Genomic DNA, 25,648 nt, shown 5'->3' on the forward strand with positions numbered 1-25,648 from the left:
GGACTATAGGCAATCTCAATATCTCACAACACTGAGAAAAGCCTGATAAACCGGTTCTGCCTGCGAAGACAAAAGACTGACATCCACAGAGCCTGAGAGAGGAGTGTCAAATACCTGCACATCTATTCAAGAAATTAACACCACTTGTGACTTCTAAAACAGGTTTTGTATCATCTATAGGCCTATGTATAATCTATACTCATTTTCTTAGGTCAGTGTAGTAAGTAGGCCTACTGTATTTTCTCTTCAATGTCAATATAAGTGGATACAGCTTTTAGGTTTGTAGTCACTTTATATAGCGTTCATTCCATTTATTAACGGATGGGTTTCAAAACTTAGGAAGCTGTCCATCAAGACGGCATTTCTGGGAGATATGATGCGTAAAAATGCTGACTGGTACACGCCTATGTGGGCGTTCACATCGAGCGCGTTCTTGTCGGTCGGTACTATTTTCGATCGCTATACGCATGCGCCAGATGGACGTTGCGTCGCGTTTTTCGAGCGTTTCGCGTCAAGATAAAAACTTTTGAAAACGCGCCTCGAGACCCCTGCATTCTGTTCCGCTGCACTCCGTCTAGCAGCATTTAAACACAAGAACGCGTGAGCCACCTAAATGCCTCATACCGCAGTCTCAGTAAGCAGCTGACTACACAACCTATAGGTTTTGAGACAGCCCATATTCACTCAGCTCAAGAAGGACTTTCCTGAATTGCAGGTAGACCTGTCTGAAGGCAGGGGGGGAATGATGTAACGTTTACAGTAAAATTAGGATTTTGGGGGGGAGAAGCTTCTGAGAAAACTTCTACAGGAGAAAGAAATTGGTTCATATCCAGTTCGGCTCAGGGAGGAAAATGGATCGTGTTTCGTAAAGGCTTTACTGGCTCCGTACAGGTGTGTCGACGAATACAGGTGAGGGATTTGACGTCTTTATATTGCAGTCTCTATCTTTTTTTCTTGTCTTTATAATTTTAATAAAAGGCACTGCGCACCTGTGATTATAAGTATTGGGTTTCGTCTTTTTCTTCTTAGGGGAAGTCCGAGATTGCGAAATGTGTTTTAAGTAGAGCTTTAAAACGATATCGGAATTAAACAATAGTTGGTTCTCACCAGAACAGTCCATTAATACATACGTAGACATTCGAATGGAATTTTATACATTTGAAAGTACACTAATGATGGAAGTTCGGCTAATGTCCTCGAATCGGTTCTTTCGAGCAGTTTTAAAAATGATTCAGTGATTCTTTTCTGTCACAACGCAAATACCTCTAGCATATTTCAAGCTCGTTTGTCTCAGTTTAGTCTGTTGCAGGCTCTTAAAAACAAAGTATATTTGTACCTATAAATGCAATTTGACATAATTAATTTACATCTCTTAGCTAAAAATATTTCTATAATCTAACTTAATAAGATGTCAGTCGGACAGATACAGTCGCGAACGAATTGTTCAGACGGATTCGCGATCCGGTTCAATTGATTCTTTTCATAAGTTGCGATTCAAAACAACATCGCTATTGTATACGTTGTAAATTTCCTAATTCCTCCTCTTTTTTTTTTAAAGAACCTTTACATTAAGTGAAAGTGAACTCATATGTGGTCTTCAGAAAGTTTCATTCTGTCCTATAGGAGAGATGGGGAGCTGCTGGAGATGGTGCTATACGACGTGCACCTGTTGCTTGTCTGAAGAGGAGAAAAACGCTATAGAAATACACAATGAAATCAAAAGAATCCTCGCAGACCAGAAGAAAAGAGAACGGAGAGAAATCAAAGTACTTTTATTAGGTGAGATCTTTTTCCCTATGCATATATCTTTTAAAGCACAACTATGGACACTGAAAGAATCATCCAAGGAGCTGAGATCTTTGTAAATGTGGGAGTGGATCTGGAGTCATGTTAACTGTAAAGGGAGTAAATCATTATTTGGAATACATGTTTATGCGTGTTCTTATTGTTCTAATTGAAATATGTATCACATTCCAAAGCTGACAAATAGATATATCACTTGTATAATAAATATACAAGAATGTGCATCTGTTGCTTGCCTGAAGAGGCAAAAAATCATACATTTGTTTATAAAAAAAACTTTGATGGGAAAAATTTTAAAAATAATTAATTAATAATTAATGAAATCAATTAAACTATGAATATTTTTAACTGCATTACTGTTAGAGAAAATCAGAAAGACAGATTATTGTTGTGACAAGTTCATTTAAAGGTGGGAATAAGTTTGTTGTAAAGAATATCACAGCTTTACAAGTCATTGTTGTTGAGCCATCTACTTGGAGGTAGTTGTCGATAACAAGTTATTATGACTAAACTCTTTATCAGCTTTTAAATTTGTCATGTGATGTCTTAAGGGACACATTCTTGAAGTTCTCAAGGACATCAGGACATGCCTGGCATTTTTTTTCTTGCTCATTGTTGTAGTAAAAATGTGCATTTTGCGATACTGCATCATTCGATTCCCTTTCTGTCACCGCTCACACTGATTTGATGATGGGATGTGTGATTGTTTGCCTGTCAAATATTTGCAGTTTGAGTCACCGATAACTAGTTAACGCTTCTGTGCTCAAATCACTTAAATGAAAACAGTAAGAGAGAAATATTTGTAGACTTTACAGCAGAGAAAGTCCCCCGATGGTGGAGGACACCTTAGTTTGAAGGCATCCAAACATGTTCGGCCACATGCTTTCTGACACAGTATGTCTCTGTCTGTCAGTTGAGATTCAAGCATCTCGCTTTGTTAACAGGACAGATAACATTCCTTTGTGCATGAGGAAAGCCTCATACGCTATCATCTGCACCTTGCATTCCTCTCGGTTCTCCATTTTTGTCATACCATGACTTGCTTTCAGAACTAGTGTTTGACATCCCTTTTCTGTTTCATGTAATGTTTACTTAATTTTTTTATTGTGTGTCTTTAAATGCTATGTACTTTTGTCAAAAGAAGAACAAAAGAATTGTTAGGCACAATGTACTTATTCTGTTCATCTTGCATTGCAAAACACTTTTGCTACTATAGAGTGCAACAGTCGGGTTCCGGAAGTAAAATCTCCATTAATTTTCTCCATAGGGAAATCGATTTTAAACAATAACTTATAAACGTGTGAGCTACGAGGTTGTTAATTCATTGTATTTGCTTCTGCTGAAGCTGCCAGCCTGCATTATTGCAGCTAATATTTAAAATAATTGTTTAACAGCAGAAAAACTACATGATGCCGTGCAGAAAAAGGACACCAGAGTCGGAAAAAAACGAAACGCGCCAAATTAGCTCTTTAGCTCCGCCCACTCCCATGAAGCACTGTAAATCATGTAATCTCCAAAATATTTGTGTGTGTGTATATTGTTGTCAAAACGATCCCATTCACATGGATCCGTGAAAATGTCTAAAAATGCTGGATTATGCTGCCAGGCCAGTAGATGGCGATGTCACTTTGTAAAGAAAACCATTAGTTGAAAACGGTGTCATGTAAACGGCCCCATAATCAACATTTGTAAATGATCAGTTTTATATTTCTCTATCTTTTTAAATCAATTACCCTGTTCACAATGCTTCATGGGATTGGAGTTCTTAAGTACACAGTACCTTTGTCTTGTTGTCCGATTTTCAAATACTTTATGGCTTCAAATCAAAGTTTGTAGTGTTGTGATTCACCTTGTAACTGGTTGGGTTGGTTCATGGCTTATAATGCTTTAATGAAGACTTTTAAAAAATCCCTATGGGAAAAATGAATGGAAAAAATACTTCCGGAACCAGAGCTGTTGAAAAGGTGGGCAGCCACTCTTGCACCCTATAGAGTGGTGCAGTTCTTTCTCTTGGTGCAAAACATCAAAGTATAGTCAAGTTACGTTTACCACAAACTTTATTTTACTCATAAACCGAAAAAACCCATTATGAAACCCCATAGGAAAAGGAACCAACGGTGAATTAGACTTCTGGGTTCTGACATCATACCTTCACCACTCTATTGAGGTGGGATAGGGGTTAGGTTAGGCACAAGTTTGGTGGTATGGGTAGGTTTAAGGGGTGGGTTAAAGAGCAAGGAGAGTGTTGACAGTGTAATTATAGATGTAATTACAGAATTAATTACAGATGTAATTACGTAAAACATATATGTACACAAATAAGTGCATGTTTGAACATAGTAGTTAAAGGCATTTAATATGAAACATGTCCTTTTATTCTTGTGGAATTCAGGCACTGGAGAAAGCGGGAAGACGACTTTTATTAAGCAGATGAGGATTATCCATGGCAAGGGCTTTTCGGAAGAAGACAGGCGTGGCTACACTAAAATGGTTTTCCAGAATATCTTCACAGCTATGAAGGCTCTGACAGTGGCGATGAACACCTTAAGGATTCCCTACGCTAACCCACAGAACGAGGTAACCTGCCAAAGAAAAGCTCTGATTTTTGAAAAAACAACCCTATAGATCATTCAAGCACCTTATTATGACCTAGATTTACGTTTTAAAGTCATGCACCCTCTAGCTGGCATAAAAATAATCACAGTGTCATGTTACGTCTGTCGTATGAATGTCGTTACCAATCAAAATGCGTCTTCATTTAAATGCAATGTGTGGACTTTTTACACCATGTCCTATTTCCATTTAGCAAAACTAATTTTATTTATTTATGACTACACCCACCACCCCTAAACCTACCCTTAGTGATTTATATTGCATATACACTTTATGAGCACATGAGTTCCCTGGGATCGAACCCATGATTGCATGATCACATGATTGCATACTGTTATATATTGCAATGCTCTGCCAATTGAGCTATGCAAAACCCAAAATATGATGCAGATAAAAGGGAACAATGCATTAAAATGAAAGTGTCCTGTTGTCGATAGGGGCGCAACTTTAGTAAATGCTCATATGGGTCATATTTTGGGGAAGTGACAAATGACTTATATAGGCGTATTGGTTGGAGAACATGTTGTTTTGAACCCCTCCCAGTTTTAAAGTTGAAATCAAGTGCACAATATTCCTTGAATCGCCCACTGATGGCACAGTTTGCACAAGCCGTTACTCCCTGTTACAAACAGCAGTTTGAGATTATTAGTGTTTCTATGAGTGGGGTCATTCATTGAATCAAAATTACAGTATTTTTTGTTGTTTATCAAACTGTACAGCATTTTGAAGATTCACTTTTTTAATATTTTATATACAATATATTTTAATATACTGTAAAATACTTTTTGACTTGTTAAAAATGTATAATAATTACTGTAAAATTATTATAAATTATTGGTATATAATTTAAATATAAATATTTAAAATTCTGTACTTTTAAATAGACAATGCATCTTTTTTATAAAATATTTATAAATATTAAAAGGAATAATCATAATATAAATACAATAAACATATATAATACTTTTTATATTCATGTATTTTGAAAAATGAATAATTGGTACACTTTATATTTATAAATGGTATACTTATAAATATGTGTATTATGTACATTACATTATGTACTTTAAAATATAAATCAATTATATAAAAAAATTAAATAAAAAATGAAGAATTATATTTATAAATATAAAAATGTATAAGCATTATATACTTTTTAATATTTATATATATTATAACTGAAAATCATGAAAATTGTTAAAATATAAATAACAGTTCACCTTTCAGACAGATTACAATTAACAACCACTCTATGTTCTTATAAACAAGCCTCAATTGTTCATCAATTGTTTATATCCTTAGGTATATGGGAAACAGTTTCAGGAAGTAGAAATACGTCAGATAACACATTTGGACAGAATGTATGTGGAGGGTATCCGTCGACTTTGGGCTGATGCAGGTATCAAGGCCTGTTACGGTCGTCGTAGAGAGTACCAGCTTCTGGACTCTACAGAATAGTAAGTATATCTTTTGATTTTGAAATAATGACTGCACATTAGCATATATATTACATGAAAAAAATACTAAATAAATAATATGGCCCTGAAATATTTATTTGAGAGCCAGCTGTTACATGTATTCTCTGTTTTGTATAGTTTCTGTGTCCCTGTTTTCCTTAGTTCTTTGTTAGTTTCCCTGGTACTTAATTAGTTAACTCCTGTTTTGTTTTAGCCAATCATCCGCTGTATATTTATGCTGCATTCACGCTATGTCATAATTACCATAGGCTCAAGATGACAACATGTGACATTATATTCGGAGCTGTGCACGTCCTCTTGGAATTATGCGTTTTCCATAGCATCACTATCAAAGCCTAAACTAATCTGCAGCGGTCACGTGGTACAAGTGGGAGCTCTCAGAAAAGTCCCATCTTACGAGCTGTAATCACGAGTTCTATGAGAACATGAGTGCTTTTTATAAGCTGAAACCTCAAAATTACGGTAATTTCAACATGCCGTGAACGCACATTTATGCCCCTGAGTTTCCTGTGTTGGCTACGTTCACACTGTCAGTCCAAATCTGATCATTTGTGTAAACGATTGGAATATGATCTAAAATTATTGATGTCCACATTGTGCATTGTAAATTTTCAGATCAGATTTGTGTGTCCATGCCACTCTTTCGTTTTCCGGAATTTCTGCATTGGTTTCTATGGCAATGATGTTACGTTGGTAGGCATACGTCAAAAGCAACAACAACCACAACATGGAGAGGTTTGCAATACAGATGTTGTCTTATTTACAACATGACATTGTGTAGCCGCCGAGCTTGACTACTGCATTATGATGAGGCAACGGCAGAAACATAGGAAAACATTCTGACGTTTATGTGGCGTGAGAAAGTCAGACTCAAATGGATTTCCAGAAATGCGATTTTCAAACCACATATAAATGAAGCTCGAAATGGATTTACAAAAATCGGATTTGGACTGACATGTATGTCTGAATGTAGCCTTAAAGCCCAAAGTATACTTCACTTTTTACACGTACGCGAGAGTCAGCGTACTTGACGCGAATTTTGGCATTGTACGTGTGGGTCGCACATGCACATTTTAAATTTTTATTTATTTTTTTGCAATAATTAGTTTATCCACTAGGTGCTAATTGTGCCTTAAAAACTGCATAAACAGAACAGACTGGAACACATGCAAGCTACAGCGACAATATAGGCCTAAATAGACAAGAGATTAGAAAGTACCCTTATTTGCACAACTCTAGCATGAAAGAATACAAAGATATTTACATGGGCTGTAACTCGTGGTGCGAGATTGCTCAAAACTGCACGTGTCGAACACCTGTGTACACGTATGAGTCAAATGAAGTATACTTTGCAAGGTTGTGCGTTCGACTGTGCATGTAAAAAACGAAGTATGCCTTGGGCTTTGTGTTTGTTTATTTTCTTGCGATCTCCTGTGTATTCCCTGTTGGATTTATTAGACTATTTTTGTTCCTTACTCCTTCTTCGTGCGCTTTTTACAGCCAGTTCGTGGCACCAGCAGATCATAATAGATTTGAGTATTCCAGAGAGCAGTGTAAAAAATCTAGACCTAATTATTAATATAAATAATTAAGATATTAATTATTGATATATTTCTTAAATGTTTTATAATAATCAATATTATACTAACCTTTATTCATATTCTATATGAATAAGTAATTTTGTGATATTACATTAATTAATTAAATAATAATTTATTAAATTGTATATACATTTAATATATTAGAATTAAAATTAATATTAAAATATTAAATTAAATATGCGTTGTTATTATTATTTATTAGATTTACAAAATACATTTTTATCTAGATTTTGTTTAAATTAAAATTATATATTTACAATATTATTATCTAATATAGAAACATATTAACTAATTTATTTCTAATATTTTATGATATTAATTAGCATTTAGTAAATATTAAATGACCAATATTATTAGATATAATTACATTAATATATTTCTCACATATATTTAAATTATTGTTACCGTATCAGAATTAACACATAATATTAATAGTATTAACAGTTTAATATTGTCTAATTAAAAAAAAAAAATACTGGGCAAGGAATTTTTGTATATTCATGTATGTAATGTTAAAAAACCCCAGAAATAGTTAGTGCAGATCCAAATGGAACCATTGGAGGGCAATACAGCTATATCTTTAGACAAGCATGCCGGTCCAAGCAAGTCAGTATTTCCATTGATCGATTGATGCTTTGTCTCTTATTTTAGTCATGTTTTCACCATATTTTCAGTTCTCGGATTGTCATAGTATTTTTTGTTGTTGTTGTTGTTAATGCCGTTAACACACCTGAAGCACTTTAAATTAAGGCAGCACTGCATATTGTAAAGCAAATTTCCTGTAAAGTACATCAGAGAGTTCTTGTTAATCGTTACCTAATCACTCCTTTACACAGTTCTGCATGTCCTTCTCATTCTCTTCTCCTGCTTCCCTGATCATGTTTTCAGTTGGTCAAACCCGGCCATGATAAGAAGCACAAACAAACCAGGACGTTTAATTAAACTGCCGTCTAAAGCACAAACACCAATAAAGCAAAAGGCAAACATCATGGCACTTTATCACACTCACACAGTTCTGAAATGTAACATTAAAGTATGTTGCATCTTTTTTTTAGCTATATGACAAATTTGGACCGCATCGCAGCCCCAGACTACATCCCCACAGCGCAGGACGTGCTACGAGTCCGATTCCCCACCACAGGCATCAATGATTATGCCTTCAGCGTGGAGAAGATCACCCTCAGGTACCGCAAACATATTTCCTCCTGGGTTTCACAGACAAGGCTTAAGCTTAATCCTAGGTTAAAATTCATGTTTGAGCTGTTTTACTGAAAGCAACTTGCACTGGCATATCTTAAAATATGTCAGTGCCGTTGTTTTGTCTCAAGATGCACACCACAGGCACATTTATAAAAGCTACTTAAATGTCCTAATTAAACTAAGGCCTAATCCTGGCTTAATCTAAGCCCTGTCTGTGAAACCGGCCATTCATATATTTAAAATATTTAAGTAAGATTTTTATTTTTATTTTTTTTTTTTTTTTCAAATGATTTATCTATTTTAATTTGCATTTTTATGATTTAAGTCACCATGAAATAAAAAATGTTCAATTTTATGGAATATTGTGGTATTTATTAATATGAATGATTCATCTGATTTATCTGCATCATTATTTTTTTATATTCATGGGCCCTCATAACTGTTTACTAAGGTGTTTACTGGTGTGAGGGCGGGAGAACCTGTCACTCACATTAGATCGACCAATAGCAAACCACAACCATCCAATCAATTCCCCATGAACAAAATCAAGTCCCGCCTTACATTTTGTCTTGTTTGAGAAGCCATTTCACAGTAGAGAAGAAAAAAAACTATCGCAAAATTCCGTTTCATGCCGACTTTAATTATTAGCCTTTCATTAACTTGCGAACCCACTGCAGTTCCGTCACAAACCTCCAGGGGTTCACGAACCTCTGTTTGGGAAACCCTGGTGTAAGAAAAGTGGTGCTCAGTAATAAAATTCACTTTCTGCCTGGCAACCACCTAGACAAAAAACACAGTAGCAATAGCTAACAGTTTGACAGCCTCAGTGAACATTCGAGCCTTGTTGCAGCAAGTATTGCACTTTTTCAGAAAATGTAAAAAATATTAGATTTTTCTTACAAAGAAAAATTCTGTGAGTTGATTACCTGATGCAATCCAGTATATTTTGCAGTAGACAGGTTTGATATATGACAGCAAGGAAGTAGAAACAAATCAATAGGGGCTGACAGTTAATGTTGAATGTTTTTGGTTTAGACAGAAAGTTTCAAGAATAAACAATCTTACCACTTTTTTTTCTCCGAAGGATTGTAGATGTTGGTGGTCAGAAGTCAGAAAGGCGGAAGTGGATCCATTGCTTTGAGAATGTGACATCGCTCATATTTTTAGCCTCCCTCAGTGAGTACGACCAGGTGCTGGAGGAGAATAACATGGAGGTGAGCCTCTCTCCCCCCCCAATCTGTCTGTATCTCTCTCCTTCCTTCTCATCCTGACTGATGGCCTGATTAGCATATCTAGGGTCAGTTTCTCCAGAGTCCTGAGTCATATTTCACTGCAAATTCAAAGAAACAAATAAATTTACGTAACTTATTTTTCCATTGTGATACTGTGACATGTAATTCAGTACTGTTAACTAAAACTACAGTATACAAACTAAAATACTGTTTGTTGAAACAAAGCTGAAATCAAATAAAGTACAAACATTAGATGAAAAACTTAACAAAAATTACGTCAAAGAACTAAAATTACTAAAACTAAAACTGATATAAAATAAAGCTTAATATATAAAAACTAATAGAAATGACAAAAGCACAAAACAAACTTTAGCATTATGAGAAATACTAAAATAACACTTGTTCAGTTATGAAAATCATCTAGTCTAGACACATGATTTTTTTCCCATGATAAATTTAATTAAAATTCAGTACAATAAATAGTAGCAAAATGGAGATACTTAATTTAACTTAAAACTGAATGTATTTATTTTTGCATTACATTAATGTAATAATTGTATTAAATTAGATTATCATTATTTAAATAAAAATAAAATCATCATAAATTAAAGTGACCATGAAATTAGGCAATTTCTTAAGAAAAGATAATCGCAACTTCCATTGCATGACAACTTTAAATTCAGTATAAGAAATACCAAGATTTTACAAATACAAATTAAAGCTGCAGTCCGCAACTTTTTTTGTGTTAAAAATTTACAAAAATTATATAATGAGAATATACAACATGAATCCATTTTCCAAACCGTGTTTTTGTCCTATCTTGAATCATTATGGTAAACACTTATAATAAGTGTTTATATTCGGGCTATTTCAGACCGGACTGGTAGGACTCGCCGCAGAGTATCACAGTAACTGCGATAAATTAGTAACTATAAAATGTTGAGAAAAAAGTCGAGATAAAATGTTGAGAATAAACTCATTAAATTATGAGAAAAAACTCGTTAAATTTTGAGAAAAAAGTCGAGATAAAATGTTGAGAATAAACTTGTTAAATTCAGAGAAAAAAGTCATTAAATTACGAGAACAAATTCGATAAATTATGAGAAAAATTTCGTTAAATTTCGAGAAAAAAGTTGAGATAAAATGTTGAGAATAAAGTCATTAAATTACGAGAAAAAAAATAGTTAAATTTCGAGAAAAAAGTTGAGATAAAATGTTGAGAATAAACTTGTTAAATTACGAGAAAAAAAGTCGTTAAATTACGAAAACAAATTCTATAAATTATGAGAAAAATGTCGTTACATTTCGAGAAAAAAGTCAAGATAAAATGTTGAGAATAAAGTCATTAAATTAACGAATTTATTCTCGTAATTTAACAAATTTGTTCTCGTAATTTAACGACTTTATTCTCGTAATTTAATGACTTTATTCTCAACATTTTATCTCGACTTTTTTCTCAAAATTTAACTAGTTTTTTCTCGTAATTTAACGAGTTTATTCTCAACATTTTATTTCGACCTTTTTCTCAAAATTTAACTAGTTTTTTCTCGTAATTTAACGAGTTTATTCTCAACATTTTATTTCGACCTTTTTCTCGAAATTTAACTATTTTTTTCTCATAATTTAACGAGTTTATTCTCAACATTTTATCTCGACATTTAACGAGTTTTTTCTCGTAATTTAATGTGTTTATTCTCAACATTTTATTTAGACTTTTTTCTCGAAATTTAACAACTTTAATCTCGAGATGGTTTTATTTTTTTATTATTGCTTGGCCCTAATCCTTTTCTGTAGTAATGAGAATGAGATTTTTTTCATATTAAAATAGGCTACTGACAGGTTTTATTTGTAATGAAAATAATACCACAATGCAAAACATTTCAGTGGTTCAAAAAAACAGGCTTAATTTTATTTAAATTATTTCAACAACTCTCAGGATAGATTTAAAAAGCATTTATTGATAAGAATTAAATGTACATAGGTTTAGTCTTTGCGGACTGGATCTGCTACACTGCTGCTGTTTGAGTGAAGGCTACTACCGTAACATGCACATGAATACAATGATAGAATGCACGCTGCTGCAAGGAAAGTAGGGAGAATCCCCTAGCAGATCTAGGCAGGTGGTGCTGGGGAGGGTGGAGGGCTAGGAAAATTCCTATGGCGCGCTGCACTGAGTTGAGCCAGTTAGGGATGGAAATAAGTAGGATAAGTGGATAGAACAAACAGATCGATTGGCCAAAGCAGTCAGCTTTAAGATAACCAATCAGCTGCTTGGAAGAGTTTCATGACTGAACTATGTATTGAGGCAAACACATTTTTTGTTTACACTGAGGTGAAACATGACCTGGCCATTTCTTGACAGATCCACTTTCTATCATTTGATGTTTACACATGCCCTGAAATGCTCCTTCCTGTTCTCTTCACATGCAGCACTGATAAATTGCGTAATCTCTCTAGCACCTAGAGTCTATATCATTTGATTAACTTTTAATTTGAATGCTTCCTCTCTCCGGCTCCAGAACCGCATGAAAGAAAGCTTGTCACTCTTCTACACCACCATCCACTCGCCGTGGTTCGCCAGTGCTTCCATCATCCTCTTCCTAAACAAGATGGACATCCTGGAGGAAAAGATCAAGACGTCAGACTTAAAAAGTTATTTCACAGGCTTTGGAGGTATGGAAAGAAGGATTTGCACATTAACAACTTAGTAGATAGGCCCTGACCTGCACTGCCCTTTAAGATGGGAGTATGTAGGAAACAGAATTGATAGAGCCGTTGGAACAGGTTTTTTTTCACAGAAGATGGTTTAGGATGGATATAGTTCATTAACACTGATATGGAGCACTATTTGTGCAAATGGCCCCAGTTTGATCACTTTAGATCTCTCGACCTCTACCCCCGTTACCAACGGCAACCAAAAAATAGCCAATTTTGTGCATTTGTGCAACAGACTCCCTGAAAGGGGTAATTCCATCTTTGAGATTTAAAGATAGACAGCCTAGTTGTTATGGTTAAATTCATAGAGACAGTATGCCTCACTTCATATATATATATATATATATATATATATATATATATATATATATATATATATATATATATATATATATATATATATGGTTAAATTCATAGAGACAGTATGCCTCACTTCATATATATATATATATATATATATATATATATATATATATATATATATATATATATATACAGTACAGTCCAAAAGTTTGTAACCACTAAGATTTTTAATGTTTTTAAAAGATGTTTCGTCTGCTCACCAAGGCTACATTTATTTAATTAAAAATACAGTAAAAACAGTAATATTGTGAAATATTATTACAATTTAAAATAACTGTTTTCTATTTGAATATATTTCACAAAGTAATTTATTCCTGTGTTGGCAAAGCTGAATTTTCAGCATCGTTACTCCAGTCTTCAGTGTCACATGATCCTTCAGAAATCATTCTAATATGCTGATCTGCTGCTCAAGAAACATTTAATGTGTACAATTGTACAAAATATTTGTGTACAATATTTTTTTTCAGGATTATTTGATGAATAGAAAGTTCAAAAGAACAGTGTTTATCTGAAATCTAATCTTTTGTAACATTATAAATGTCTTTACTGTTACTTTTGATTGATTTAATGCATCCTTGCTGAATAAAAGTATTCATTTCTTTAATTTATTTTCAAAAAAATAAAAATACAAATTCTTACTGACCCCAAACTTTTGAACGGTAGTGTATAATGCTACAGAAGCTTTGTATTTCAGATAAATGCTGTTCTTTTGAACTTTCTATTCATCAAGGAATCCTGAAAAAAAAAAGTATATACACACATACAGTATACATGCAGTGCATACATACTGTAATTTATATATATATTAAAAATATTTATGTTATATAAATAATAATACATAAAATAATCTCAATTATATCTGATCAGATAAACGTTGAAATAATCAAATTATTTTTGATCAAAGAAAGTCATATAGGGTCAGTATAAAATGACAAGCATTTTTATTTTTAAGTGAACTGTCCCTTTAATACAAATGAACTTTGAGCTCTTTTGACTCTAAAAGGGTTAAATATTAATTCTCAAGCAGAAGCTCTTAACAATAGTGATTTTAAAAATGTTTGCCTAGTCAGATTGTCTCTCTTTGCTTACCTCATTGTTCCCGCCTCTTTAATTTGCATGTGCTCCTCCCAGTTCAATCGCTCTTAACTTCCAAGCTTGTACTAACCCCTCCCCTCCTCTGTGGTTTGGTGCCACCCTCAGGCAAACAGCGGGATGCGCAAGATGCCAAGACCTACATCAGAGAGATGTATAAACAGAAGGCTGTGAATACTGAGTCAAAGGAGTGCAAAAACATCTACCCTCACTTCACCTGTGCAACGGACACCAATAACATCCGGATGGTTTTTAGTGACGTAAAAGACACTGTCCTGATCAAGTCTCTGCAGGAATACGGAGTGCTCTGAGCAGCCCATGAAGCAGCAGTTTTAGCCAGTCTAATAAAATTAATTTGGAGGGATGCACAAATGATGACTTTGATTTATTTTTTCTTGTGCATCTTCTATGCTTTTCTTTGTCTTTTCTTAGTCTTTGCTTCATCTATTCTTATATACCAACTTCTGTTTTGTCATTTTTTGGGGGAAAAAACTTCTGTAGATTCTTGACACCATCTACTCACCATGCTTAAAGTGACATCACTCTGAAAGTATGAGGAAGTTGTCATATACATCTATACAGCTGAAAGATTTTCAGCAAGTTCTGGTTTCGAGGGGGAGGCGAGAAGAATACGACACTGTAGCTGCCGGTGAGACTGACCTGAGACATACAAAGATCTGATATTTGACTTTACTGATTACTTAAATAGAGCAACAGGGTGGAGAGTCACTGCACTGCTTTCTTTTCAAAAAGGACCTAAAAGAAAATAATATTTCCTTTATGTAACTTGATCTACTATTTTTATCACACAAGCAAAAACCAAATGTAAGTTGGGTTCTTAAAGTGAAAATGTTTCTATTTTGCTTATTTTTGTAATCTAAAACAGCATTTTCATTACAAATTATATTATTTTAGAGCAATATAATCTCTCAAAATGGAGCTTATATTGTTACTGTCCTGTAATACACGTTTAAGTTGTTATAAAATGTGTGAATTTTTTTTTTTATACACAGTATGATAGGTTACACTTTATTTTAAGGTGTCGTTGTTACAGTGTAATTATATATTTAAGTACTGAGTAATAATAATTGAACTTATAGGGTTTGGTTTTGGATTAGTTGCATGAAAATCTGCATAATTTATTGTTATTACTACGTAACTACATGTAACAAGGACTCTAAAATAAAGTTTTACTGTATGATGTATATAAAAGTATAGTTTGGCTGAAAGTTCTGATGGTCTATTTGTTGTGTATAGTATAAGTATAAAACTGCACTGGAATATATATTCATTTAGTATTAATACATACAAAATGCTTAAATTGTCATTTAAGCATTTAAATGAATCCTATCAGTCCATCTGCTGTCATTAAAATTAGAAATCATTTCTAATATTAGTGTGTTGACTGAGAATCAATCGGGAAAGATGAAATTTGTTTTACAATAATATGTTTATAATTAAAGGTGCTAAAGAGGATTTTTTCGTCGACTGAGAAACCAAAGACTTGTTCGTGAGTTTTTGAAATGAGCGCATGTGTAAGAACAACCCATTCCTTCACAGCTCTTTTCGAGGGAACGCCTCCCAAAACTCGTGCACGAGTATAGAGGGTATGCATCGACGTCACTTTCCCGCCGAAAACGCGCTCCCTCAGCTGGACTGAGTGGCAAAAGAACCTGCTGCATGACTGGATTTAGTAGGGGAAACTGCGAAAATGTGAGTAAAACTAACGAATTACACTAAAGGTTGGAATTGTGTTCCTTACAACTTGTCAAATAAACCTAATCTATGGATATTGACATACAGCCAGGAGTCGTGTTTCCTGACATTTATGTGCCTGATTTCGAAGGCGGGGAAACACAAAGCAAATCTGCCTGTGGATATTTTATATTACTACAATATAGGTAGGTTTAAATCCGCGTAATCACTTATATCAATGTTATATCGTCATATTGTCCAGCCCTAAAACATATATAGTTTTATAGTAGGGTTTTTGTCAGTGTTGTTTATTTAAAAACACCCAATTATGCACAATATAAGTTTAAATAAGGTTTAAATTTCGAGTAATCACTTATCAATGTTATATATAGCCTACCGTCATATTGTCCAGCCCTAAAACTTGTATAGTTTTTGTCAGTGTTTATTTAAAAACACCAAATTATGAAGGATATAAGATAGTAAATATTTAATTGATGTGTTGTCAACACAATATAAAACAATGCAATATATACGGTATGATTTTACCTCAAAATCGAACAATTCGACACAAAATGATAACTGCAAATCCATGTTTCTCTGCTGGAGTCCAGCTGTTTCTGTGAATTACAGGGATCCATTGGCTTCTTTTTTCTGTAGCTTTCAGCAGCCTTTAAATATATACCTCAGGTTTTGTGTCAAAGCTATTTGTACAGTCAATCACAAAACTCTTTCCCGTTTTGGATGTGTTTTGTGTGTTTTTCGCGGCATGCACGCTGAAAACCAATGCTGCCGCTCAGTCTTTGTGCCACTCGAACGCAGTCCTAATGGTCGACGATGACGTCACGTGCATACCCACTATTGGAACACGAGTGTTTACCACCGGCATTAGCTGTGTCGTCGTGTTCGTGGATTCATTATGTGGGACTCAACTCAGGTAACTCATAATCTGCAGTTGTTACTCCTTTCTCCTGACAAAAACATTGCATGCAGCGCTTGTGGAGTGTGGAAAGTTACTGGAGCGTGCAGCGTTCCTTTCTCACAAGAAGGAACGTAACGGCAGTGATTGACAAGCCAGAGGGCCAATCGTTTATGTGCTGATGTTTTTAAGGCCCTACCTCTTGCACAGATGATGTATATTAATATTATTACTTTCAGTGCACCTAATAAATAGTCTTTTAGCAGTTAGTAAAGACAGTTTCAAGTAATATTGCAAAAATGTATAAAACAAAACATCCTCTTTAGCACCTTTAATGAGAAATAAAAGAAAAAATATCATTATGTCCTGAATTATTATAACATAAACTGGAAATTTTACTTAAGGCTAATATTTATGTTTATAATCATCACCAGAATCAAACTAGATTTGAGGCATTTTCCATGAATAGAGTACAAAATTACAAATACAAATTTTTTTTTATTCCTCAACAAATGGTTGAAGAAGGTGGTTAATCTTCAGAAAATACTGATTGTGAACCTCAGAAGGTAAAAACTACATTTTAAATTTTTATTTTCTGTTCATTTTATACACTGTTAAACCTTGCTTTAAAAAAATGGACAAATTCTGACAGTACCAACCCATTTTCCATTAAAACAGTAATAGACTGTAGTAAACAATGCATTCTGGGTAATATTTGTCATTTTTGAGAAAGTAGCCTACATTAGTTCAGTAATATAGTACACTTGACAGAGTGAATGAAAAGAAGTGAGTGAATTCAGATACTGATGAACACCTGATTAGCAGAATCGCTGAAAGACAGAGAAACAAGACCAGAAAAAAGAGAAGAGACGAGCAGAAACACAAGAACTACAACTGACTTCAGCCACACTGAGTGTCAAACATTATTACTTTCATACATGTACAGACGTTCTTGTTGAGAAAGAACAGATTTGGATGTTGATGTTTTATTGAAAATAAACATTTATTGACCTTTGTAGTCACCATCGTGGTGACCAGTGTCTGCTTTAGTTGGGCTCTTGACTCTTTAACGTTAGCTTTCTCTGGCTGCTGTAACTGAGTATTTATAAAACACATTTGGGTTGCATTTTATTTTACAGTACGTGCACTTACATGTATTTACAGTGTATTTGCCTAAGAAAGTACTGGGTATTATAAGGTAACTACATTGGTTAAGGTAAGGTTTCGGGGTAGGTTCAGGATTAGTAGTTATTACCCAGTTACTGCAATTACTATAATAAGTACATAGTATGTACATGGGAAAAATGACTCTTTTGGCAGGAAAAAGCCAACATGAAGTTGATCAGATTTTTTGGCTGTTGTGATGATGCTGTAATCATCTTGGCCTTGTCTAATTCATTGATCTCTTTCTGTGTCTAGTCTTTGATTTAATGTGTATTTTATATTTATTGATTATACTATGTCTGTGATTCAACAGTGTAAGAACCAGCAATGTTTCCGTAATCAGTTATTTGGAAGAATATTGAAGTCCTTTATTGCATAAAATATTTCGAAACTCCTGCTTACCTTAGACAGCAGAGAAATCAACATTCAGAATATGAATCTCTACAATGGTGACATTCAAAAGTTTTATGTCACAATTCATGCTGGGTGCCAGCATAGTATATTTGTGTGTATATCTGTGTGTGTCACAGTATGAGTTCAGTGAATCAAGAGACTACGTGATTCATGTGACACTAAATGATTTTTTTTCTCCACATTTGTTTCTGTCATAACAAATATGACTTGCAAAAATAGTTTAAGCAGCCAGAGGAAAAAAAAAAAAAAAGATGTTAAAAAAGTCATGGGTAAAGAGTTCAACTAAAGCAAACACAGATCTCCTCAATGGTAACATCAAACCAAACAGTTTCAATAAAACATCAACATCTAAACTTTTGTTAATTCTCAAAAAGATCCTCTGTAGAAATAAAGCTATACTGGTCAGTAATGAGTTTAATAATGTGTAATGGCTGGAAGACAGTTGTAGTATTTTTTCCATTCTTGTTCCTCTTTTCAGTGATTCTGCTTGTTAACAGCAGGTGTTCATCACTAATGCTCAATCATTTACATATTCACTTTATTATCTCACTGCAACACAGCGTCAATGTTACTTTTACTCTTTGTAGTGTGGACACTAGAGGATGTTCCTGTGGGGTTGAAAGGGTTAAAGGTGTAAGATAAAAAGACACACCCACAAAATGTAATTTGACAGTAACAAACTGTAAGTTAAAAAACAGTTATATAGTTTACTTTAGTTTTGTGTGTCCATTGTGCTGAAGAGTAGAGCCTGTGCTTAGGTTCAGAAGAAGATCAAGAAACATTAATGATATGCTGCATGTTGTTTTATTTAACTGATGGTGGATGTGTAGTTGCTGATGCGGTGAAAATCTCTTTATTTAAAATGATTTTAGTGAACTCTAAAGAAATATGTTCACATTATTAGCATATAATAAATATTAGTTTGTACATTTGAGGCATTAGTTTTACGGCATTAGTTTTACAGCAATTTGAGGCAGTCGGTTTCTGTAAATGAAATGAGGTAACACGAGTTTTAATTTAGTGCATGGTATCTTTACAGTAACATACTTTAGATTACAGTAAATAACTGTATAATTAACAGTTAATTACTGGCAACAGTGTTGCCAGTATTTTACTGTAAAAAAGGCAAGGTCTAACAGTGTATGTAACTTGCGAATTTTGCTACAGTGTTACTAAAATTTACCCTGTTTCCAATAAATTTTATTTAAATTGTGTCTAAAAACTATTTGAGTACAATTTGTTGGTGCGCCTTGTGTTATTTCCTACCAATAAGCATGAAATAAACATCAAATTTGAAAAACTAAAAAAAAAGAATGGGTAACAGGGTTGCAAATTTAGCCTAAATGAAGCTGTTATTCAGTAACTACATTTTTGGGACTACATTTTAGGCACTGATCAACTTTTTTTTTTTTACAATAACTTGGGTAACAGGGTTGAAGTTTTTGAGCTTGATGAATGTAGTTAAAACTACGATTTGTATAAAAATTGAGAAAATTAAATGAGATTATTCACTTATCTTCTCGGTAGGCCATAAAAAATACTTAGATATGTTATATAAAAATAGGGCTAAACTTTATTTTAAGATGTTTATGTTACAGGGTAATTATACATTTAAGTTCTGCGTAATAATAATTAACTACATGTACTTACTCTAGAGTTAGGGTTTGGTTAGGGTTAGTTGCATGTATTTATGCACAATTTATAGTATTTACTATAGTAACTACATGTAACGTGTAACATGGACACTGTAAAATAAAGTGTTACCAAAAGTAGTTTGGCATTTCTAATAGTTCTAAAAAAAATGCTTCTAATGTAAAAACAAAAAACAAAGAGTACCAAATACATGGAAACTGCCTTTAATATCAATAAACTGGTTTTCCATGGTGAAATTTGAAATCTTTTGTTCTTTTTCAAAATTTAAATTTTGGTTGAATTTTATTTCCCTTTTCCTTGTCTTTTATCTCAATGTTCTCCAACTCCACCCTATTATGGTCCCAGGCCAAAGGCGAAACAAGGATGAAGCGATGGACTACATCAGTGATCTGTACCTTAAAGAAGCTTCAAACCGTGAAAATGGAGTACGGAAGCAAATTTACAAACACTTTACCTGTGCAACGGACACCGACAACATCCGCAAGGTCTTCTATGATGTCAAGAAAACAGTTCTCATCAAGGAACTGCAGTCTTACGGTATGCTTTAAGATGCTGAGGGGCTTCGTCTAGCACCCCAATCTGAACTGCTTCCTTCAAAGACAAATAAATTGAGAAGGTCACTCAATATGTTATAACAGAGTTGAACGGATATCCCTATGAATGTAAATACAGCTCATTTGAACTTTTCTGACTGATTCATTGGAGTAAATGTTGTCTTTTGTTGGACAAGATGTTATTAAATGCTTCTCATGTTTGGAAAGATGTTTGACAAGTGTTGCTTTTTCGAATGCGCATTAAAGTGAACTCGCAGTACTTTCAGATGGATTAGCATTGGGTGCCATACTTCACACACAATACTAGCATGTTTAAACATGTTGCTAGTATTATTTAGTATGTTGCAGGCATGTGTTTAAAGGGTTAGTTCACCCAAAAATGAAAATTTCTATCATTTATTACTTACCCTCATGCCGTTCCACACCCGTAAGACGTTCGTAAATCTTCAGAACACAAATTAGATATTTTATCCGATAGCTCCGTGAGGCCTCCATAGGGAGCAATGCACTTCCTCTCTCAAGATCCATAAAGGTACTAAAAATATATTTAAATCGGTTCATGTGAGTTAATATTATAAAGCAACGAGAATATTTTTGGAGCATGAATCAGCGTATCGAATCATGATTCAGATCGCGTGTCAAATTGCCAACGGCTGAAATGGCGTGACTTTGGCGCTCCGAACAGCAGATTCGACACACTGATTCATCTGTTCTCAGATGCTTCATGAAGCATTGTTTTGAAATCGGCCATCACTAAATAAGTCGTTATTTAGTTTTTTTGGCGCTCCAAAAATATTCTCGTCGTTTTATAATATTAATATTGAACCACTGTACTCACATGAACTGATTTAAATATTTTTTTAGTACCTTTATGGATCTTGAGAGAGGAAGTGTCCATTGCTCCCTATGGAGGCCTCACGGAGCCATCGGATTTCAACTAAAATATCTTAATTTGTGTTCTGAAGATGAACGAAGGCCTTACGGGTGTGGAACGGCATGAAGGTAAGTGATAAATGACAGAATGTTCATTTTTGGGTGAACTAACCCTTTAACAGGAATTAGCACATTGCTAATATGATTTATCATGTTTTTAGCATGAATCGACTAAATGTTAACATTGCTAGCATGATTTAACATGTTGCTAAATGCCAGAATAGCACTACAAAGGAATCTGCCATTTTATAACAAAAATATAATGTCCATCATTGTTATTTCCACTATAGAATGCTATAAACACAAGTACATCATTTGAGATGTGCTCGAAATGGCGATGTTCATGACCTAGAATGACAAAATTCTCCTGTGATGTTTGTTAGTGGACGTATAGAGAGTAGTGAGATGCAAGTGAGAGTGGCTGTTTTCAAACACCTTCTTAAAGGTCGGCATGTGATTGTGCTCTGCATCATGCTAAAATTAAAAGCAATTAGAGGCTCTTCACTCACTTGGGTCACAAAGAGCCTGTACAAGTGTGACGAGTGGTCTCTATAACATTGAGGAACAAACCACCCTGTGCGCGCAAGTACTTTCACCCATTCATCAAATAAATAGGAAAAGAGCAGAAGGAGAAGACAGGAGAAATTTGGCATGATGTCATTTTTTCAGTTGCAGTAAAGGCCTACATCCTACCCTGTTCTCTGTCTAAAACCCATAGAAAAGAGATTGTAAATTACTTAGAAAGCACTGGACCCCTGGTAGGTTCAGTAAATAGGTTATGGCACTGGAAGTTATTGTAGTGTGGAGGAGAGAGTGAAGCAAGCGGATTAGAGGAATATCCTCAAGCTTGAGTGGGTTATGATGGAGCTGAGCGAATCCTTCAGGAAACAGACCATACAGATACTTTTGGAATAAATACAGGACTTTCGTGCTGTGTTTGTTATTTTACGAGATTTCAAAGACATTTGGTTTTGTTTCGTTACAAGCTTTTAATTGATGGTCGGTTTTGTTCCTTTAGGCAGAGGTGAAAAGTCCAGGGGTCAGAAAGGAAAAGTCCTGCCATATTTTTATTCCACCCACTGAAGCGGTGTTAAAGTTAATGAGATAATTAAGAGATTAATTGAGTGATGATTGACCTTTATTGAAGACACCTGATGTTAACAAGCAGAATCACCAAAGTAAAAGTGTGTTGCTAAAATTCATGCTGCAATCCATGGGAGCTATGGATGAGTTTTGATTGGTGCACCCAGAATGCACTGCAGCATTAAGCTTTTTGTTGATTCTCACCATTGTTGAGATTCATATGCTGATTCTTGAGTGTCTGAATAATACTGTATTTCAAACTTACTTTCCAGCATGTTTTTTTTAATTCTTCAAATGATTAGATTGCCATGACACTACTGGAGCAAATGCTGCAGTCTCACAAGATCAGTACAAAGTTTAGAGGCACTAATAACACTAACAATCAATGATGAAGTTTCAGATATGATCAATGAAGCAAACCACTTCATGAAGTTTATTTCACTAATAAGTAACAAGCATCTGACTTCCAGTTTTCTTTTACATATTAAGCGTCTTTTCTAAACAGTGTTAAAGCAGCCAAAAAAAAACAAAAAACAAAAAAAGTTAATTTTTAAATTCAAGGATCAAGAGCACAACTAAAGGAAACGCTATTCAACAAGATGGTGAAAAAAAACATTATTTTCAATTATACAGTAAATAATTGGAGCTGGAAAGCTGTTTTTTGGAGTTGTTTAATTATCCTCTGCTGAGATCTTGACAGATTTAATTTAATTGTTTGCAGTTGATGTTTCAGTGCCTAACATCAGATCAACTATTATTTGCAACAAAAATTAATTTGAATGAAAAGGATCTCAACGAAACATGGCTGAAACATTTGAAATAAAAGAATTATTTACAATTGACATAAGAACAATTTAAATCTTTTTTTTTTTTTTTTTTTGGTATTTGATTAAGAAATAAGTCACATTAGGTTAAATGAATATGAGCTGTGGTATTGAAAACTTAAAAAAGTAAGTTCACTTTACTTTCGTAATGTTATTCCAACTAAACTTTACAAGTTCAAATAACTAAATTTATCAAGTTGAAAACACTTAAAATTCTATGTAAATACAACTTAACTGAGTCAATGTAAAAAGATAACTCAAAAAGTTAAGTTAAAGAAACTTGTTTGGCCTGCTTGTGGCTCAAATCTGTTAAACAGGAGCGGTCCGCCCAAGTGCCATCATTCCACGCCACATGTGACCCGCCTCTCATGTGTCATTTGGAACTCATTTATAGAGTTATGTTTATTAAAAATATATGTTTATAATGATTAAACACTTCAGTGCCCTCCAAAGGCACCCTTTTAGGTAGCCTATATAAGGGGATGGATTGTGTGTGTGTGAGAGAGTGTGGTTGTCACTCCAATACTTCAATGATATAAATACTTTAATGAATAATGCCTATTTTACTACTCTTTAAACCAATAAATAAAAATGTCTCTCTCTGAAGACCACACCATCCCCCTTGATTTTTTTTTTTTCGACTTTGGGCTACAGTGATAGTATGATGCCCATAGGCATTTCCTGGAATGAAGTGTGTTATCTACTTGGCATATTTGGAGTTTCTGCGTATGAGCGCCCTCTGGCTTTCAGATGGAGCAGCATTAATTACTGATCACAGAGCCATACAGCTCTGACAAGCTGTGCATAAAAAAATCACAGCCATTGCCAAATAAATTGTGCAGCCCTATAGAAACATGCTAGCAATGTGTTAATTCATGCTAGGAACATGCCTGCAACATGCTAAATCATGCTAAACATGTTAGCAAACTTGCTAAAACATGCAAGCAATGTGTTAGAACGTTAACCAATTTTTATTGACTTCTTTGAGTAAAACCTTACATTTTCAAGCTTTTCAAAATTATTTCAAACTTTCAGACAATGCATTGACAAGCCAACATCAAAGTTTGTCATCAAACTTTACTAATATAGCTATTATTTTATCTGCCCTAAATACACACACTATTGAATCATATTTTGGCATTTTTTTTAATAAATAAAGATGCGTTCACATATACCGTAGCTCGAATTGAATTGTTTTGAAATCTAAAAAAAAAAAAAAACCTTATTACAAGACATGAGCTAATGAGCATTAAAGGAGGTGCTCTTACAAATTGTACCATATTTAAATTAAATAAATATTCAATAAAATTAATCAATAAATTTAATTTTGAAAAAAGTATTTTTTTTACAAAATAAAAGTAAAAATATGTTCATAATGCAAATTTCAGGTTCTGTTTTATTTTATACTTAAATTTATTTTTTGGCATTTTTGCCTTTATGATAGGACAGTAAGTGAAGTGGGAGAAAGAGAGGGGGACAGGATCAGGAAAGGTTCACGTGTTGGAACTCGAACTCGGGTCGCCCAAAGCGCAACATGTCGGCGTGCTGCCCACAAGGCTATCGGCGCTGACAAATTTCAGGAACTTTTGCTTGGCTTATTTTGAAGGGAAAGCAAAGCTCAGTCTAGACAAACATGCAGTTGGTTTGTTCTACTGAGTTTCATCTCCTTTCTTTTTCATCTCCCTCAAAAGAAAAAGCTATGGATTCAAATTGCTCAGTGTCATTTTTGTAATGAGCCACCCTATACACTGATTAGCACATCTGGCCGAAAGCTCAGTTGGGGAAATGCAATCCATTGCCTGCTGACAATCAACCTAAGCAAGCTGTTCAAGCTCACATCTAGAAACTAGATCTTTCTTAAATCCCCAGACCCAATTAAAGATGAAATTAGGTGAGGGAGAGAAGACTGAAGATGAAAGCAATGAGTACAGCAGTTCGGAGTGGAAATGGATGTCTCGGCTGCTTTCTTGGGTTTGGTGAAAGCCACATATTCAAGGGATGGTTCACAATCTCATTATGTCAGTTTTTCTAGCAATACATGGAGGATGTAAAGTGTAAGCCTAATTTATGCAAAAACAACTGAAAAATTGAAAAGAATGAATGACAATGGCTTTAAATATTTAAATATTACAAATTTCAGCATACACATATATAATATAAATATTATATATATGTCCAAGCGCTATGTTTGCACTTTGAATACAGTCCAAAAAGGTCAATTTTGGTCTCACCCTGGGGTGGATCTAGAAAATTATTTATAGGGTGGCAAAGGGGTGGCATGAGGTCTATGAAGGGTGGCAACACCAAAGCAAGCG

General features: G+C 34.2%; 1 protein-coding gene across 2 annotated transcripts; it reads left to right on the plus strand.

Annotated features, from left to right (window-relative positions):
- Positions 1 to 479: 479 nt before the first annotated feature.
- Positions 480 to 20,606, plus strand: LOC137027770 (guanine nucleotide-binding protein G(q) subunit alpha-like). Of its 2 annotated transcripts, none has more exons than XM_067396213.1 (8): positions 480 to 909; positions 1,624 to 1,779; positions 4,196 to 4,380; positions 5,719 to 5,873; positions 8,551 to 8,679; positions 9,780 to 9,909; positions 12,447 to 12,600; positions 20,285 to 20,606. In XM_067396213.1, exons 2-8 carry the CDS (start codon positions 1,629 to 1,631, stop codon positions 20,485 to 20,487), a joined length of 1,107 nt encoding a protein of 368 aa, XP_067252314.1. In that variant the 5' UTR covers positions 480 to 909; positions 1,624 to 1,628; the 3' UTR covers positions 20,488 to 20,606. The 2 variants fall into 2 exon arrangements, with proteins under 2 accessions (XP_067252314.1, XP_067252313.1); XM_067396212.1 differs by lacking the exon at positions 20,285 to 20,606 and adding an exon at positions 14,206 to 15,721.
- The last annotated feature ends 5,042 nt before the right edge of the window (positions 20,607 to 25,648 follow it).

The sequence above is a fragment of the Chanodichthys erythropterus genome, chromosome 10 (assembly GCF_024489055.1).
Source record: "Chanodichthys erythropterus isolate Z2021 chromosome 10, ASM2448905v1, whole genome shotgun sequence".
Classification (NCBI taxonomy): domain Eukaryota; kingdom Metazoa; phylum Chordata; class Actinopteri; order Cypriniformes; family Xenocyprididae; genus Chanodichthys; species Chanodichthys erythropterus.